Source organism: Gymnodraco acuticeps, unplaced genomic scaffold (genome assembly GCF_902827175.1).
Source record: "Gymnodraco acuticeps unplaced genomic scaffold, fGymAcu1.1, whole genome shotgun sequence".
NCBI classification, from domain to species: Eukaryota; Metazoa; Chordata; class Actinopteri; order Perciformes; family Bathydraconidae; genus Gymnodraco; species Gymnodraco acuticeps.
The window spans coordinates 206,764-224,065 of NW_022990236.1; the positions used below are offsets into that span (position 1 = coordinate 206,764).

General features: G+C 42.8%; 1 protein-coding gene across 5 annotated transcripts in view; it reads left to right on the forward strand.

Annotated features, from left to right (window-relative positions):
• Positions 1–13,074: 13,074 nt before the first annotated feature.
• Positions 13,075–17,302, forward strand: part of LOC117548250 (protein NLRC3-like) — a 60,853-nt gene continuing 56,625 nt past the window's right edge. For all 5 annotated transcript variants that reach the window (XM_034219402.1, XM_034219406.1, XM_034219404.1 and 2 more), the window contains exons 1-2: positions 13,075–13,230; positions 14,120–14,319. In XM_034219402.1, coding sequence (XP_034075293.1) covers positions 13,106–13,230; positions 14,120–14,319 — 325 coding nt within the window. In that variant the 5' untranslated portion in view covers positions 13,075–13,105. The remainder of the gene's footprint in view (positions 13,231–14,119; positions 14,320–17,302) is intronic.

The window sequence follows — 17,302 nt, forward strand, 5'->3', positions numbered from 1 at the left end:
TATTATAATCAAAAAGAGAAATATGAACGTTAGTTTTTACTGAAATGATCAAATAAAGTCAACATTTCACAGTCTTTACTGAGCTGTGTGGGGTTGTTCAACTTTTAAAAGATGTTTGAATGGTGATATACACAGAGATAGATGGTAAGGACTAACGTTTATAATAAATACATCTGTATTGATTTTAAGATCTTTTCATCAATCATACGTATTGGGATCATTTGTATTAATGTGGACCGGAGGGAGAGGGTGACGAGCATCAGTTTCACTTTCCTTTTTTATTTCAATTCCAGCTTTAGTCATGAAGAATATGTTTCTCTGTTGTCCACGTTCATAAAGCATAAAGCAACAGCATCAGAGCACGGTGCAGAGTCTCTAGATGAGTTTACAGGAGTCCCTCGTTCTTATTGAACATCCATGTTGTAGTCCGCTGTATAGAGATCTGTAGTTTCCATAGTTTCCCCACAGCAGCAGACGCACATTCATGACGTCCGCTGGCGCATCATAAACATGTCGGATAGTGAAAGTGCATTCGGATTCTCTAAAGTACCGCAGTCTCTTCTCCTAAGTCCTTTTGAATTCTCCTATCCACTATCCCTTAACCCCGTGACGTTTCACTCAGAGGTCAAGGAATAGGAGATAGGGTTAGAACTTAGGAGCTGATTGTTGGACTATTCGACCGCAACCTTGGGCTATAAAGGAACTACAGCACGGTCACATGACTTCACGTCACCACCGCTAAGCTAAAGGAGGCTAATGTTGGGCTATAAAGGAACTACAGCACGGTCACATGACTTCACATCACCACCGCTAAGCTAAAGGTGGCTAATGTTGGGCTATAAAGGAACTACAGCACGGTCACATGACTTCACGTCACCACCGCTAAGCTAAAGGCGGCTAATGTTGGGAGTGATGACATTTATTGCGCACATCCACTACAGCGCGGAGCGCGGTTTAAGGGTGCCACGCCTGGCCCGTTTTTGGTTGCGTTTTCACTTGGCGTGGTTCCGGTTAGCGGGTACTTTTTCAGTTTTCTGGCTCTCCAAAATCGAGGTTCTTTCCGGGCCAACAACCGGGCTGAGTATGCTAAACAAAATGAACATATTTTACCGTGATTTAATTGTAATACACGTTTCAAAATGATGCCGAAGTAACAACATACTGATACCGGTTTGTAAAAAAACATGAATTAATGCTTTGACAAGTCTGCAGACAGACGAAAAACTTTTTTAAATGCGTGTTTTCTGAATGGAGATTGGCTAAGCCAGTGGTTCCCAACCTACTAACTTGAATAAAAATTCAAGTTAGTAGCTATTAATAATAATAATTTCAATTTCTATAGCGCTTTTCACGAAACCCAAGGACGCTTTACAATGGGAAGTAACAACAACAACAAAAAAGTAATAACAATCATACAGATACATAGGCTGAAGAAAACAAAACAGGAACAGTTTGCTGGATACCGCATATTAGTTGAGGCCAAAGGCCTGAGTGAACAGATGGTGTTTGAGGTGTTTTTTGAAGGTGTCCAGAGAGTCTGCATTCCTGATTGCAGAGGGTAGAGGATTCCAGAGGGTGGGGGCTGTGACACTGAAGGCTCTGTTGCCAAATGTTTTCAGCTTGGAGCGCTGGATGGAGAGCAGCCCTTTGTCGGAGGACCGCAGGTGACGAGAGGGGGTGTAGGGCTGAAGGAGGTCAGAGATGTATGGAGGGGCTAGGGAGTGGAGAGATTGATTTATCTATTAAAGGCATAAAAATATATAAATGTATAATTCTTTCTTTAATAGAAATGTTTCTTCTGCCCGTAAAGTGTCCAAACCAGGCTTTTCTGGATAAGCGCATTTTTAAAACATAGTCATTGTCCATGCCGGTTTCAGTTGGATTATTTGTCACAGTTGCTCCGATCAGATCGGTCTCCTCCATTTTGTAGATTATGTACGACTTTTGAATCCACATAAACACATCGGCAAAATCTGGCTTACTTTGAGCATGTGTTTTAAACAGTTTAATCCCTTTGTGAATTGTTTCCACTTGCGCCGTCCTTTCATTTCTTCATACAGCGGGAATCCAAATGAATTCATCCTGAGTCCAATAACCATCAAAGTCACTCCAATAGTGCTCCTTAACTATGCTTTCATCCTCCTTTAACAAAATACTTCACATTCATCCAGTTTATGACGGTAGTTGTAGCATTTTGAGACTTTTAAAACTTTTGTGTGTGTGTGTGTGTGTGTGTGGGGGGGGGGGGCGCAACTTCCAACAGGAGTCATTTGGGGGGGCTCTTGGGAAAAAAGGTTGGGAACCCCTGGGCTAAGCTAACGCAGTATATGCTCCGACCGTTCACAAGAACGGCCTATACAGACATAAATAAAGCAGCGACTGTATTCTCCATGACAGACAGTCTGTGGTTTGTACTTGTTTAACTTTTGTCTAGTTTCTGAACAGATATGAGGAGCTGTGAGCTCTGAGGGCTAACGGCTGATGTTGGTTGTGTGTTCTGCCCACACTGCGTTACTATAGATACTGCCCCAGTTCCTAAACTGTAATGGAAACGCAGCATAAAGTGAGCCTGGCCTAACAAGGCCTAACGAGGCCTAGCCATACCGTACTAAGCCGAGCGAGGCCCTGCAGTGGAAAAGCGCCATTAGTCATCTCATTTAGACACTTCTTAGCAACATGCTATTGATGCACATACTCTTCAATCCTTCATTGTGATGGATCCCCTGCTATAGATACAGTGTTGAACTTCCAACCCAGTCTCACAAAAAAACGTGTAATAACTACGTTGGTCCACAACTTGGGACGTAGTATTTCTACAAAAACGCCTCTGAAATTGTAAGATCCCTACGTCTTTTTTCACCATTCATTCTAATGGCTGGCGTCTATGTCACATGATCTTCAAATTTCTCCCTTCAGAAAAAAAAACATGGCCGAACTTCGTTTTATTCTCGGTGGAAAATGCCTATTTTAAGGTTAGTTTGGCCATTAAAATGCGTTTTGATGTCATTTGATGCGAGAAATGTGAGTTGTTATTTCAGAGTATGTGTGCAGTAGATGTACACAATCTTAAGTTTGCTAGTTATTACGAAGATTACTTCAGGAAATTGTGTCTATAAAACGTTTTCATTGTTACCAAGGTGGTTGCTAGTGTGGCGGCACGTGGGGGTGTTTGTTGGAAATCCTATTCAACTAAAAGCCAGACAACGCCACCTTGGGAATTGCACCCAAGGAAATAATTATTCCAAGTACCAACAAGGCACTCAGGTTCGTGATACTGAGGGGTAGGAGACGTGGTTCCAATTTATCAAATGTTTTATTTCTGGCATTAAAATATCATTAAAAACACCATAAGATAATTATACACACTGGAAATGAAGAGGGGAACTCTTAATTCAGGGATGCTGAGGCTTACCAGTGGATGGAGGTGACGAGGGGTGAGAGGGATCCCAACAAAGTAAATTAAGGCACCCGTGATCACTACACACTCACACGAAGGAACACAAATCGGGGGTAGCACAGCACGACACACAAAGGGGGAAGCCACCACCGGGGACACCAGCACCACACCTTTGGCTCTCAGCAACTAAGAAGGGCAAACAATAAACAATTACTGGGATAAACAGTAAACACAAATTAATACACCGACCAACACATAAGATAAGTATAAGACAATAAAAAGTCAAGAATACTACAAAATACTGATTTCAAGTAACTGAAATAAACAAAACAAATGTAAAGCAACAGGGTCGAAAACTAAACCAAAGAAACGAAAATCAACCTAACAGTCTACTTAATCTTGAATTAAATAAACAAAACAAACTTAACTCAATGAAATAACTAATCATGAACAGAGATTAATCGAACAGTCCACGAGAACAATGTTTAAAATATGGCCCTGTAATGAAGAGCAAAGGCACAGTGATACCAAGACAGACAATGTAGGCCAAGAGCAACACCCGCCAGGCAGTAGTGGCGGTGAAGCACAGTAGGGCAGGCCGACTGTGCAGACAGACACAGCCGTGAGGGCAGACCAGCGGTCCAGGCAACAGGCAGGCAGGCAATACTATGGAGTCAGATTTGGGTCAATATTCTAGCGCGTAAAACAAGCTACTCACTAGCGGAAAATGTGATTTTACACGCGCCTAAAATGACCCTCGCGCGCAGATTAAACCCCCGCAAGGAGAGAGAGCCCTCTTGCTCGCTCGCGGGAGTGTCAGCTTCACTCGCTCGCGGAGTCTGTCTACGCGCGCATGAAAAGTTTCTGGCACTTTGGGACGGAGCCACTGGACTTTGATTGACAGCTGCCAGGAAGCCCGGAGTTGCCAGGTTTGATAAATGCATGAACTACCAAGAGCCGAGGAGTGACAGCGGCAAGATCAGGTGGACGAGATTGAATGGTAAAGTTGTCCATAAAAAACTATTATATTCGTAAAGTGTACAACTAATATATATATATATATAAATCAATTTGATATAAAAAAATCACACATTAATTCTGAGTGCAATACTTTTACAAACACTATAGTAATAATATGCATTCATTATACTATTACTATAGGAGTGTTCTATAGTGTGTTCAAAAAACAACTACAGAAACACTATATAGTATACTATAGTAGTACTATTTAAAATAATAGTCTTAATACGGAAACACCAACAAAAACACTATAGTAATACTTTTACAAACACTAAAGTAATAATATGCATTCACTATGACAATATCATGCTATTAGGAGTGTTCTATAGTGTGTTTAAAAAACAACTACAGAAACACTATATATTATACTATTTAAAATATAGGAATACTACAAAGATCTAGATATATAGTGTTACTATTGAAATATTATAGGGCTACTATAGCTAATAAAATGGCACTACAGAAAAAACTATTGTAATACAATAGCTGGTGAAAAATACTACAGAACACTACAAACTTACTAAAGGACACTATACAACTCTTATAGTATACTATAGTAATACTATAATTCATTTATAGTTCATTTCGTAAGGGAGGTGCATACAGCAGACAGCAGCTAGCAGTTTTCAACTCAAAAATATATTGTTTTATATAAAATTAATTAATATATATATATATATATATATATATATATATTAGCTGTACACTTTACGAATATAATAGTTTTTTATGGACAACTTTACCATTTAATCTCGTCCAACTGATCTTGCAGCTGTCAGTCCTCGGCTCTTGATAATTCAGGCATTTATCAAACCTGGCAACTCCGGGGTTCCTGGCAGCTGTCAATCAAAGTCCAGTGGCTCTGCCCCAAAGTGTCAGAAACTTTTCACGCGCGCATAGACAGACTCCGCGAGCGATTGAGGCTGACGGAGCCTACACACGGCGGCGTTCGTTGCCGCTTGGCGGTGGGCGTGTCTTGAGCTTGGGGAGTCAACGCGAGCAACGCGAGCAACAACCAATCACATGAATGTCCCGCCCCGGACATACAAAGCAAAGCATTCATGCTACATCCATGCTGGCTAAATATACTGTCTATGCTTGCTAGCTGTCCATTCAAACGAAGTACACTGGATATAAACTCTCCAAACAGGCGAAAACCTACCAGTTTCACCCACTGTCTCTGCCACCTCCCCCCATGCCTGGCTCCTCCGGTTTGTATCCCTGTATGTAAAGAGGGACTGGTGGTCATATAGTACCGCCACGATCATTTTCTCCTCCATTTTTTGGGAAATAACTGCGGTCTGGCTCTCCCAACATACACGCGGTTTGATTGGCTAGCGCTTGGAATGTCAGATTTGCATACGCGGGATTTGCCGCCTCCATCGAGGCGGCAAAAGTAGAACATTGCTCTACTTTTGCAGCGAGCACCGCGAGAGAAGCTACGCTTTGCTCCCACAATGCAGTTCGGCGAATCCTGACGTCACCCCATTCAAAGTGAATGGGCAGAAGCGTTGAAGCGGCAACAGCCGCCGGCGTGTGTAGGGGCCGTAACCCTCCCGCGAGCGAGCAAGAGGGCTGTCTCTCTCGCGAGCGAGCGCATAGCCGCTCGCGGCGGTTTAATCTGCGCGCAAGTCATTTTATGCGCGTGTAAAAGCACATTTTCCGCTCGTGAGTGGCTTGTTTTACGTGCTAGAATATTGACCCAAATCTGACTCCATAAATACACTCGTAGACGTAGAGCAGTCGTGAATGCAACACAGACGTAGAGGCAAAACAGCAGTCCTTTATCACGCTTCCAGGGCAGAGCCTAGCAGACATTAAGCGATCAGGTGATGTTACAATAACAATACTAGGTTAAGATCATTCAGGAAGAATGAGACAAGCAGAAGGTCTACATACCGATCAAGCCAAGTTCAGACAAACACACAGCAGGAGAGCTTCATTTACAGCGGCAGCAGACATGGGCTGCAGGATCCCTGCAAGGATCTACAACCAGCGATACATTTAGTATTTAGGCTAATTGTCATGCTAGGTGTACAACAAACGGCAGCCACTGCAAACTCACCGGTGCCAGCCATGGATGTATAATAAGAACTGGATACAGTGTGGGAGGCGGGGCCTCATTCATTCCTATGAGAGCTGCTCATTAGCGCATGATGATAAAATGGCCCAACTTTTGAGAGAGTGAAACGTCACAGATTACCCAGCATGCCTGAGAAGTACCCGTATGTGCACTCATAGAGCATGCGCAACTTTAACCAAAATGCTCGTTCACATAAAGCACGTCAATTTGCGTACACGTAACAGCACCGCGCGTTCATGACAGCATGGTAATGGCTTGTTGTTATCATGGATTTGATATGAACGAGGCGGCAGTTAGCAGCTAGCGGCTAGCTAGTAATGATGCTAATGTACACATCAATCGTTATGTACTTATATTACGCTGTAACAGGATCTAGTGATATCCAACAGAGCTTCATTTAGCATGAAATAATTATTGCACTGTATATATATATATATTTATATTCAGTGCAATCAATCAATCAATGTTTATTTATATAGCCCAATATCACAAATGTTACATTTGTCTCAGTGGACTTTACAGTTTGTACAAAATATCAGTATGACAATACGACACCCTCTGTCCTTAGACCCTCACATCGTACAAGGAAAAACTTCCGGAGAAAACCCACAGTTTAAAGGGAAAAATGGGAGAAACCTCAGGGAGAGCAACAGAGGAGGGATCCCTCTCCCAGGACCGACAGACGTGCAATAGATGCCGTGTGTAAATTGAAAAGATAATACATTTGCAACATAGGTAGTCCAAATGTTTGGAAATGCATGTGTGTATAATAGGAAGATGAATCCACGAGGATATCCATCCAGGGCCTATGATCCAGGACCACAGCCACGACTCAAGATCCAGGGCTCGCGATCCAGGACAGAGGAGCGCAGGATCATCCATGACTCCGGATCCCGGCGTATACAGACACCAAAAAGAAAGACATTTGGGGAAGCTGGGTTAATCGGAACATGAGAGTACACAGGTATAGACAGAGAGAAGGAAGAAGTAAGATGTCCCCCGACAAACTAAGCCTATATCAGCAAAACTAGGGGCTGGATCTAATCAGCCCTAACTATAAGCTTTATCAAAAAGGAAGGTCTTAAGCGCACTCTTAAAAACGGATAGGGTGTCTGCCGCCCGAACACAAACTGGAAGCTGATTCCACAAATGTGGAGCTTGATAAGAAAAGGCTCTGGCTCCCATTGTACTTTTAGAGACTCTAGGAACAACCAACAACCCTGCATTCTTGGAACGCAATGCCCTAGTAGGACAGTAGGGTATAATGAGTTCTTTAAGGTAAGATGGCGCCTGCCCATTAAGGGCTTTGTAGGCGAGAAGAAGAATTTTAAATTCTATCCTGTGTTCTATAGGGAGCCAGTGTAAGGCAGCCAGAACAGGAGTAATGTGGTCCCTTTTCCTAACTCTGGTTAGTACACGAGCCGCAGCATTTTGAATCAGCTGAAGCGACTTGACTGACTTCTTGGTACACCCTGATAATAAAGAGTTACAATAATCCAGCCTTGAAGTAACAAATGCATGGACTAGTTTCTCTGCATCGTTTTGAGGCAAGATATGCCTGATTTTTGCAATGTTACGTAGATGGAAGTAGGCGGTCCTTGAAATTGATTTTATGTGGGCGTTAAAGGATAAATCCTGATCAAATATAACACCAAGATTCCTTACAGTCTCACTGGAGGCCAAATTAATGCCATCCATAGTTAGTATATCCTTAGATAATTTGTTTCGTAGATTCTTCGGGCCAAGTACAATAACTTCAGTTTTGGTCGTGTTTAACATCAAAAAGTTTAAGGTCATCCACGTTTTTAAGTCCTTAAGGCAGTCTTGAATTTTATTTAGATGATTAATTTCATCAGGCTTGATTGATAAATATAGTTGAGTATCATCCGCATAACAATGAAAGTTTACAGAATGATTCCTTATAATATTGCCTAACGGAAGCATATATAATGTGAACAAAATAGGTCCGAGCACTGAGCCCTGTGGCACTCCATGGCTAACTTTGGTTTGCGTGGAAGATTCATCATTGACACGTACAAACTGAGAGCGTTCAGATAGATAGGACCTAAACCAGTCTAAAGCAGTTCCCTGTATGCCAACTAAGTGCTCTAGTCTTTGCAATAAGATATCATGGTCGATAGTATCAAATGCAGCACTGAGATCGAGCAAAACAAGAATAGAGACACGTCCCTTGTCAGAGGCTATTAGAATGTCATTTGTGACTTTAACCAGAGCTGTCTCTGTGCTATGATGTGTTCTAAAGCCAGACTGAAAAGCTTCAAATAAATCATTGTTTTTAAGTAATCACACAACTGTTTTGCGACCGCTTTCTCAAGAATTTTTGAGAGGAACGGAAGATTAGAAATAGGTCTATAGTTGGCTAAAACCTCTGGATCGAGGTTGTGCTTTTTAAGAAGCGGTTTTATCACTGCTACTTTGAATGATTGTGGAACATAGCCTGATAATAAAGACATATTCATAATATTTAATAAATAAGTGCTAATTAATGGAAAAACTTCCTTCAACAGCTTAGTTGGAATTGGGTCTAACATGCACGTTGATGGTTTAGAAGAGAGAATCATTGAATTTAATTGTTCAAGGTTTATGGCTGAAAAGCATTCTAGTTTACTATCTATTGTAATATTAGAACTTACGTTTCCGGGAGCTGTTGATAACACTATACTGGTCAAAGGCAAGAGGTCATTAATTTTGTTTCTAAGAGTAACAATTTTATCGTTAAAAAAGCACATAAAATCATTACTACTGAGTGCTATGGGAATAGAAGGCTCAATCGAGCTGTGGCTTTCTGTCAGCCTGGCTACAGTGCTGAAAAGAAATCTTGCATTATTCTTATTCTCATCTATTAATGAAGAGTAGTAAGCTGCTCTCGCTTTACGCAATGCTTTCTTATATTCATTGAGAGTAATATGCCAAATTAAACGAGATTCTTCAAGTTTAGTAGAACGCCATATCCTTTCAAGTTGTCTCGACTTTTGCTTTATTTTGCGGGTTTCGGCATTATGCCATGGAGCTAGTCTATGTTGTTTTATTTTCTTCTTTTTCAAAGGAGCAACAGAGTCTAATTTTATTCGCAGCGCATCTGTAGCACTATCAACAACATGATCAATTTGGGGTGGTGTACATTTTGTATAAGTTTCCTCCCTTACATACAGACATGCTATCGAGTTAAGTATTGGTGGAATCTCTTCCTTAAATTTGGCTATAGCACTAACAGATAGGTTTCTGCTGCAGGAGCTTTTGAATAATGCTTTGTAGTCTAGTAACAGTACTTCAAAAGTCACTAAGAAATGGTCGGATAAAGCAGGATTATGCGGTTCGACTAATAGTTGCTCAATTTCAATACCATAAGTCAGAACAAGGTCGAGAGTGTGATTATAGCAGTGGGTTGGTTTATTTACACTCTGACAAAAACCAACAGAATCTAATATAGAGTTAAATGCAACAGTAAGGCTATTTTTATCATCGTCAACATGAATATTAAAGTCACCTACGATAATTACTTTATCTGTTTTAAGAACCAAAGTTGATAAAAACTCAGAGAATTCAGATAAGAATTCTGAATAAGGACCTGGTGCACGGTACACTGTAACAAATAAGATTGGCTGCAAAGTTTTCCAGGTCGGATGCGTAAGATTAAAAACGAGACTTTCAAAGGAGGTATAATTTAATTTTGGTTTAGTATTGATAAGTAAACTTGAGTCAAAGATGGCTGCAACTCCACCTCCTCGGCCCGTGCCTCGGGCAATAAGCAATAAGCTTCTTAGTGCAATACGAAGCTACAGGGACGTTAATAATGTCGGTAATATTAACTTTATTTAATACAACATTTACGGTACAAGATTTAATCATACAGCCCATGTATGATAATGAATTACACCAAACATGTGCAATATATCCATTATTACAGCTCCGTGGGCTAGCAGTAAGACGATATGGGTCCATTGTGCATCCATGGGTAAAGATAAACGCAACTCACATTGGTTTCTCAAAGAGCATCTCTGTAAACTACGTGTATTCACTGAATTTCACTCTCTGCCTTTAACGGCTCGTTGTAGCTCCAATAGCTCCAATAGCTCCAATAGCTCCAGCCCCCACCGTCCCTGTGAGCAGTGTGCTCTGATTGGTCGGGACACGTAACATGAATGTGCCGGGCGGCGCGTTCATAATGCAGAGGGAAATAACTCTCAGAATAACGTTATTAGCACATTTTTACAACTTGAGGAACGAATGTTTTTAATAAGGGATATACAAGTGTTCGTTTATTTAGTTTAAAAAAAATTATCCAACGAGTTACAGACCACTCTTTCCCCATGTAAGTCAATGGTAAAAAGTGTTTCCGGGCCTGGCAACCAAACGGAAGTGTAGTACCGCCGTTTGGCCAGCACGATTATTTTCATCTGAGTCCGGCGCACTTCCTGGGGGCTTGGTGCCAGCGGATAAAGCACGTCAGCGGAACCCGGAAGTGGCCTTCGTGCCAAAGAGCAAGAGGGAGCAAGAGCGACACTGACCCCTCTTTATAAAGGTTGCCCCGTGTGGTGATAGGGCTGAACAGTCTATCCTGCTACACTATTGATCTCATAGAATCTGCATGGCTGCTGATTAAACATGCAGCAGTAATACTATTCCACAAACAAATATATATAATATGGAACAATACACTGCACAGTTAACACTAGAGTACCCAAAACAACAACAAGTAATGAATGCAGGATGTTTTTAGATTTATTTTCACTTTGTGGTTTTATTACTTTTTCTTCAATAACTTTATTTCCCTTGTTTTTAGCTTCATGTCTATTTCTATGGTTCTTATACGTGTTTTTGTAACCGTACTCTGAGAGCAACTGAAAACAATCCCTGTTTGTCCATGTGATGATGCTGGTTATGAAACAAAGGGAGGAGCTACAGAGAGGGAAGGGTGTTCAAAGTGAAAGAAGGAAGTCAGACTGCCAGACTCCATTTTACACTTCGACAGAGGAGCAGGAGGAAAACAGAGTGAGTTTTAACAACAGACTCTGCTTTTTAACACATTAATAATGTACTCAGTTGAACTGTATGTCAGAAAATAATCTGTAAATACAAATATATTTATTTCCTGGAGTTGAAAGTGACATCTTCAAATGTTGTGAACTTTTTTATCCATTTCCTGGTTTCTAAATCAGAGTTTCATAACATGCGACAGCCCAGCGCAGTCTTGATTGATTGAAAAGTTTATTAACAGCTTGTATATTGGGTACAGTACAGTACAGCTCAAAACATACAATTGTTAAGGGGATGCAGACCAGAGAAAGACTTTCGTCTTGTTTACATCAGGGTCCCCCATTTCCAATTCATCATGTCATTTAAGACATATAAGACATATTTGACATACATATTGCTTATTTACAATTTTCATACAGGTGGTTTTTTACATACAGATTGCTTGTTTACAATTTTCATTTTAGATTTCGTTCTAATACATCCTAACCGGACATTTCAGACATACCAAGTCTACAGATATACAGTTAGTAACAGAGTCTAAAATGCGAGTATATACATAGATGGGGGGGGGGGGGGGAAGCTGTCCATTGAACGACAGGTTGAGATTTGTACCATTACCGGGGCCAGTTTTGCAATGCTCTCCCCCGAAGGTGCTCTTTAAGAGAGGTTTTGAAGGTAAGTATAGTTTTACTTTCCTTTACAGTTGTGGGAAGAGCGTTCCACCTTGATGTGGCATCATTGCGAAACGTGTATTCCCCCTTTTTTGTGCCAAATCTGGGTTTCACATGATTTGTGGAGCTCCCTCTGGTGTTATGATCATGGTATTCCTTGACCTTTGGGAATAATTTTGACATGTACATGGGTACCATAGAGGTGTAGTGGATCTTGTAGACCAGGCCCATTGCAAGTAGCTGTACTCTGTCGTCTACTCTAAGCCATCCTAGGTTGTCAAAGTGGGCAGAGGTGAGGTGGGTTCTAGATGAAAGGTCAAGAAGTAGTCTGACCAGTTTATTTTGCGATGTTTGAAGTTTTATTTTTAGCGCCTTGGAGGTGCTATGGTACCATGACGTGCAAGCATAGTCATAGTACCCTTGAATGAGTGCTCCTGCTAGAGTTTTCAGGGTGTTTTTGTTTACCAGAGAGGAGATCCGGTATAGGAATCTAGTTCTTTGATTGACTTTTTTTATTACATTGGATGCCATTTTGTCACAGGAGAGGTTTGTCACATGGAGAGCAGCCTGTCTGAAGTCTGACTGAGTTGATGTATTGATACCAAGTTTATCATTGTGATGGTTTAGATTGACATCATGTTATTATTATAATGTGTGTGTGTGTGTGTGTGTGTGTGTGTGTGTGTGTGTGTGTGTGTGTGGTGTGTGTGTGTGTGTGTGTGTGTGTGTGTGGTGGGTGTGTGTGTGTGTGTGTGTGTGTGTGTGTGTGTGTGTGTGTGTGTGTGTGTGTGTGTGTGTGTGTGTGTGTGGTGTGTGTGTGTGTGTGTGTGTGTGTGTGTGTGTGTGTGTGTGTGTGTGTGTGTGTGTGTGTGTGTGTGTGTGTGTGTGTGTGTGTGTGTGTGTAGTGTTACTGGTTTTTCTCTCAGACTAGAGAAGATGAGTGATTTCAAAGTTGAGGAAGAGGACACATACTCTCAATTCCCCAGCGGTCTGTGCGGGAGTGAGCAGTCTGAAGAGGAACCTCCAGACTTCAGAGATGAACCCGGACCCTCAGACACAAAGTAAGAGTCTGTTTCTACTGTGACCTGAAGAGGATTCCGTTTTTATATTATCTGATCATCTAAACGGTTCTTTTATAATTACATGAGGGCAGTAGAGTACAGACACTCTGTAGATATAGTATAATGATAGTAATAACCAGGTGAGCTGGTTGTATTTATCATTAGACGATTTATTTTGTGAGGTGCGATAAACTGTAGGGTCAATGCGCATAAATGTGCCTGGCAACACAAATCAAAAGAAGATGTGAAATGTATATCCCCCCCGTGTATTCACACAACTTGTAAAGTTGCAACTTGAGAGTGAAGTTTGTGACGCTCTGTTACAAAAACCTGTCAGTGTTGAGCTTCTGCTCCTGTGGTCACTGACATGCTGAGATGAATCAGAAGAGGGAACATCAGCACCCAGAGCTCTACAGCACCTCATGTTAAATCAGGGTTCTTCATGTACCTGTATATAAACCAGAGACTGTCTGTGGTGCTAACAATATAATAGCTGCTGTTCTTATGACTGGATGTCATTTAGACACAGCAGCTACAACGTTAGCCTAGCTTTAATCGATCTCCATTCAGAAAACTAACATTTAAAGTGTTTTGCTTGTTGTGTTGCAGACAGACCTGACAAAGCATTAACTCAGGCTTTTAACAAATCACTATCATTACATTGTTATTTCGGCATCCTTTCCATATCTTTAAAGACATTAATTCACAGCAAATTATATGTAAATTGGGTTCATAGTGCTAAAGTGTACCAGATTAATGCAGCTGATGTTATGAACCCAGACACAAAGTTGTGTGGTTCCCTGATTATATGAATAACTAACCATTATCTACCTGAGAGAATCAGCTCCACTAATGTAAAGTGCTATAAAGGATGTGTTCATCTCCACAGAGGGAAGAGGAAGAGTCCTGTTCCTGTGGAGGAGCAGCTGTCTAGCTGTGCTCTGTGTCAGGACGTCCTGAAGGATCCAGTCTCTACCAGCTGTGGACACTGGTTCTGCAGACAGTGCATCACCTCATACTGGGAGCAGAGACCTCCATCAGGAGACTCCTGCTGTCCTCAGTGTCGAGAAAGATGCAACATTCTACAAAGTAAGAAGCCGAACACATTCAAGGTTCAAGGTTCAAGGCTTTTATTTGTCATACGAACATAGCTACAGTGTAGTTATGACGATGACAATCATAGGTCACAGGCTCCTCCAACAGAGCAACACAATAAAACAGAAAAACAGAAAAAAAGTAAATACAAAAAGAAAAATGTAAAAAAAGTGAAATAGTTCAATTAGAGTCTACATATAAGTCATTGGAATATGATATATTAGATAAATAATTAGCAACCAGCTTAATGTTATGAATGCTGTTTGAAAGTTCAGGTGGTTAACAGTCTTATGGCCTGTGGGATGAAACTGACCCAGAGTCTGGTGGTTTTAGTCAGGATGCTGCGGTACCGCCTGCCAGACGGCAGCAGACAGAACAGTTTGTGGCTGGGGTGATGGGGGTCTTTGATAATCCTGAGGGCTTTCTTCCTGAGCCGCTGGGAGTAAAGGTCCTCCATTGATGGCAGCTCCTTCCTGGTGATGTGCTGTGCAGTTGGCCGATAACGGTCGTGTCGTCAGCAAACTTCACGATGGTGTTGGAGCTGTGTGTGGCCACACAGTTGTGAGTGAACAGGGAGTAGAGCAGAGGGCTGAGCACGCAGCCTTGAGGGGCTCCGGTGTTGAGGATCAGGGTGGAGGATGTGATGTTTCCCACCCGCACTGCCTGGGGTCTGCCCGTCAGGAAGGTCAGGAAGTTCAGGATCCAGTCACAGAGGGCGCTGTTGAGCCCGAGGTCTCTGAGCTTGATGGCCAGCTTGGAGGGCACAATGGTGTTGAAAGCTGAACTGTAATCAATGAACAGCATTCTCACAAGTGTTCCTCTGGTCCAGGTGTGAGAGGGCAGTGTGGATGGTGAGGGCTATGACGTCATCTGTGGACCTGTTTGCTCTGTAGGCAAACTGCAGGGGGTCCAGAGAGTCAAGGAGGGAGGAGGTGAAGAAGGGTTTGACTAACCGCTCAAAGCACTTCATTATGATGGAGTGCTACTGGGCGGTAGTTGTTGAGGCTGGTGATTATTGTCTTTTTGGGACAGGAACGATGGTGGAGTGTTTGAAGCATGTGGGGACTACAGACTGCAGCAGGGACCTGTTGAACACCTCTGCCAGCTGAACTGCACACACCCTGAGAACACGGCCAGGGATGCCATCAGGTCCAGGAGCCTGTGTGGATTAACCCTTTTAAAGGATTTACACACATCCGCCCTTTTTAAAACAAAATGGCAGGGCTCCCGGTCCTTCTGTGCCTCCACAGCCTGACTGCTCTCGAATTGAGCACAAAAGCTGTTCAGCTCATCTGGGAGAGATGCGCACGCAGACACTCCCTTAACACCCCCTGCTGCTCCTTTGTAGTCTGTCATTGTTCTTAGTCCCGCCCACAAGTTCCGGGTGTTACAGCCTTTGAAGTCAGACTCCATTTTGTCTCTGTATTGTCTCTTTGCACTGCTGATTGCTCTCCGGAGTTCATACCTTGATTTCCTGAACTCATCTGAATCTCCACCTCTAAACGCGATAGTGCGCGCTTTCAGCTTGGTACTGTTGGAGCAATGAGTGGTCTGAAACCCACCTCGGCTCCACGCGTCCTTTGATGAGCTGGTCAAATTATAAAAGAAGGAATTCAAAGCACCAGGATAAAGATTAAACAATAATCTGTTTTAATGGTAAACAACAACAATACACTTTAAAGGGGCACCCCTGCTATGTCCCCAGTACACTTTAAAGGGGCACCCCTGCTCTGTCCCCAGTACACTTTAAAGGGGCACCCCTGCTCTGTCCCCAGTACACTTTAAAGGGGTACCCCTGCTCTGTCCCCAGTACACTTTAAAGGGGCACCCCTGCTCTGTCCCCAGTACACTTTAAAGGGGCACCCCTGCTCTGTCCCCAGTACACTTTAAAGGGGTACCCCTGCTCTGTCCCCAGTACACTTTAAAGGGGCACCCCTGCTCTGTCCCCAGTACACTTTAAAGGGGTACCCCTGCTCTGTCCCCAGTACACTTTAAAGGGGCACCCCTGCTCTGTCCCCAGTACACTTTAAAGGGGTACCCCTGCTCTGTTCCCAGTGCTGGGAGATCTTACTATCTTGGCAGCAGGAGGAAAAGAGACCGGACACAAGGACACAACAGGGCTTCATGTAGTTAGAAAGGGAGGGGTTGTGTAGGATGCTCCTCCCATATAGGTCATCCATTGGGCGATACAAAAACGATGGCCGGTCGCAACGAATCAGCGCGAGCCAGCCGAGGCGACCCGGAAGCAAGAGTCTCTTACGTTTGAGACAAAACAAACACATCTGGTGTTCGTTGTCTCGCATTCTTGCAGCCTGCACACACACACACACATTTTCTGCATAGACTTCCCTCTCTCCGGCCCCCTCCCCCATCAGTTCAATACACACAGCTCCACACACCCTTGGCATTTTTAAGATATGTCTAAGATATAGTTGTTTATCGTTGACTAATACAAGTAATACATGTACGTTACTTTAATATCAATAATAACGAGGAAAACATTACCTCTGCTCCCAAGCAATCCTACAGATTAAACAATAATCTGTTTTAATGGTAAACAACAACAATACACTTTAAAGGGGCACCCCTGCTCTGTCCCCAGTACACTTTAAAGGGGTACCCCTGCTCTGTCCCCAGTACACTTTGAAGGGGCACCCCTGCTCTGTCCCCAGTAGACTTTAAAGGGGTACCCCTGCTCTGTCCCCAGTACACTTTAAAGGGGCATCCCTGCTCTGTCCCCAGTACACTTTAAAGGGGCACCCCTGCTCTGTCCCCAGTACACTTTAAAGGGGCACCCCTGCTCTGTCCCCAGTACACTTTAAAGGGGCACCCCTGCTCTGTTCCCAGTACACTTTAAAGGGGCACCCCTGCTCTGTCCCCAGTACACTTTAAAGGAGCACCCCTGCTCTGTCCCCAGTACACTTTAAAGGGGTACCCCTGCTCTGTTCCCAGTGCTGGGAGATCTTACTATCTTGGC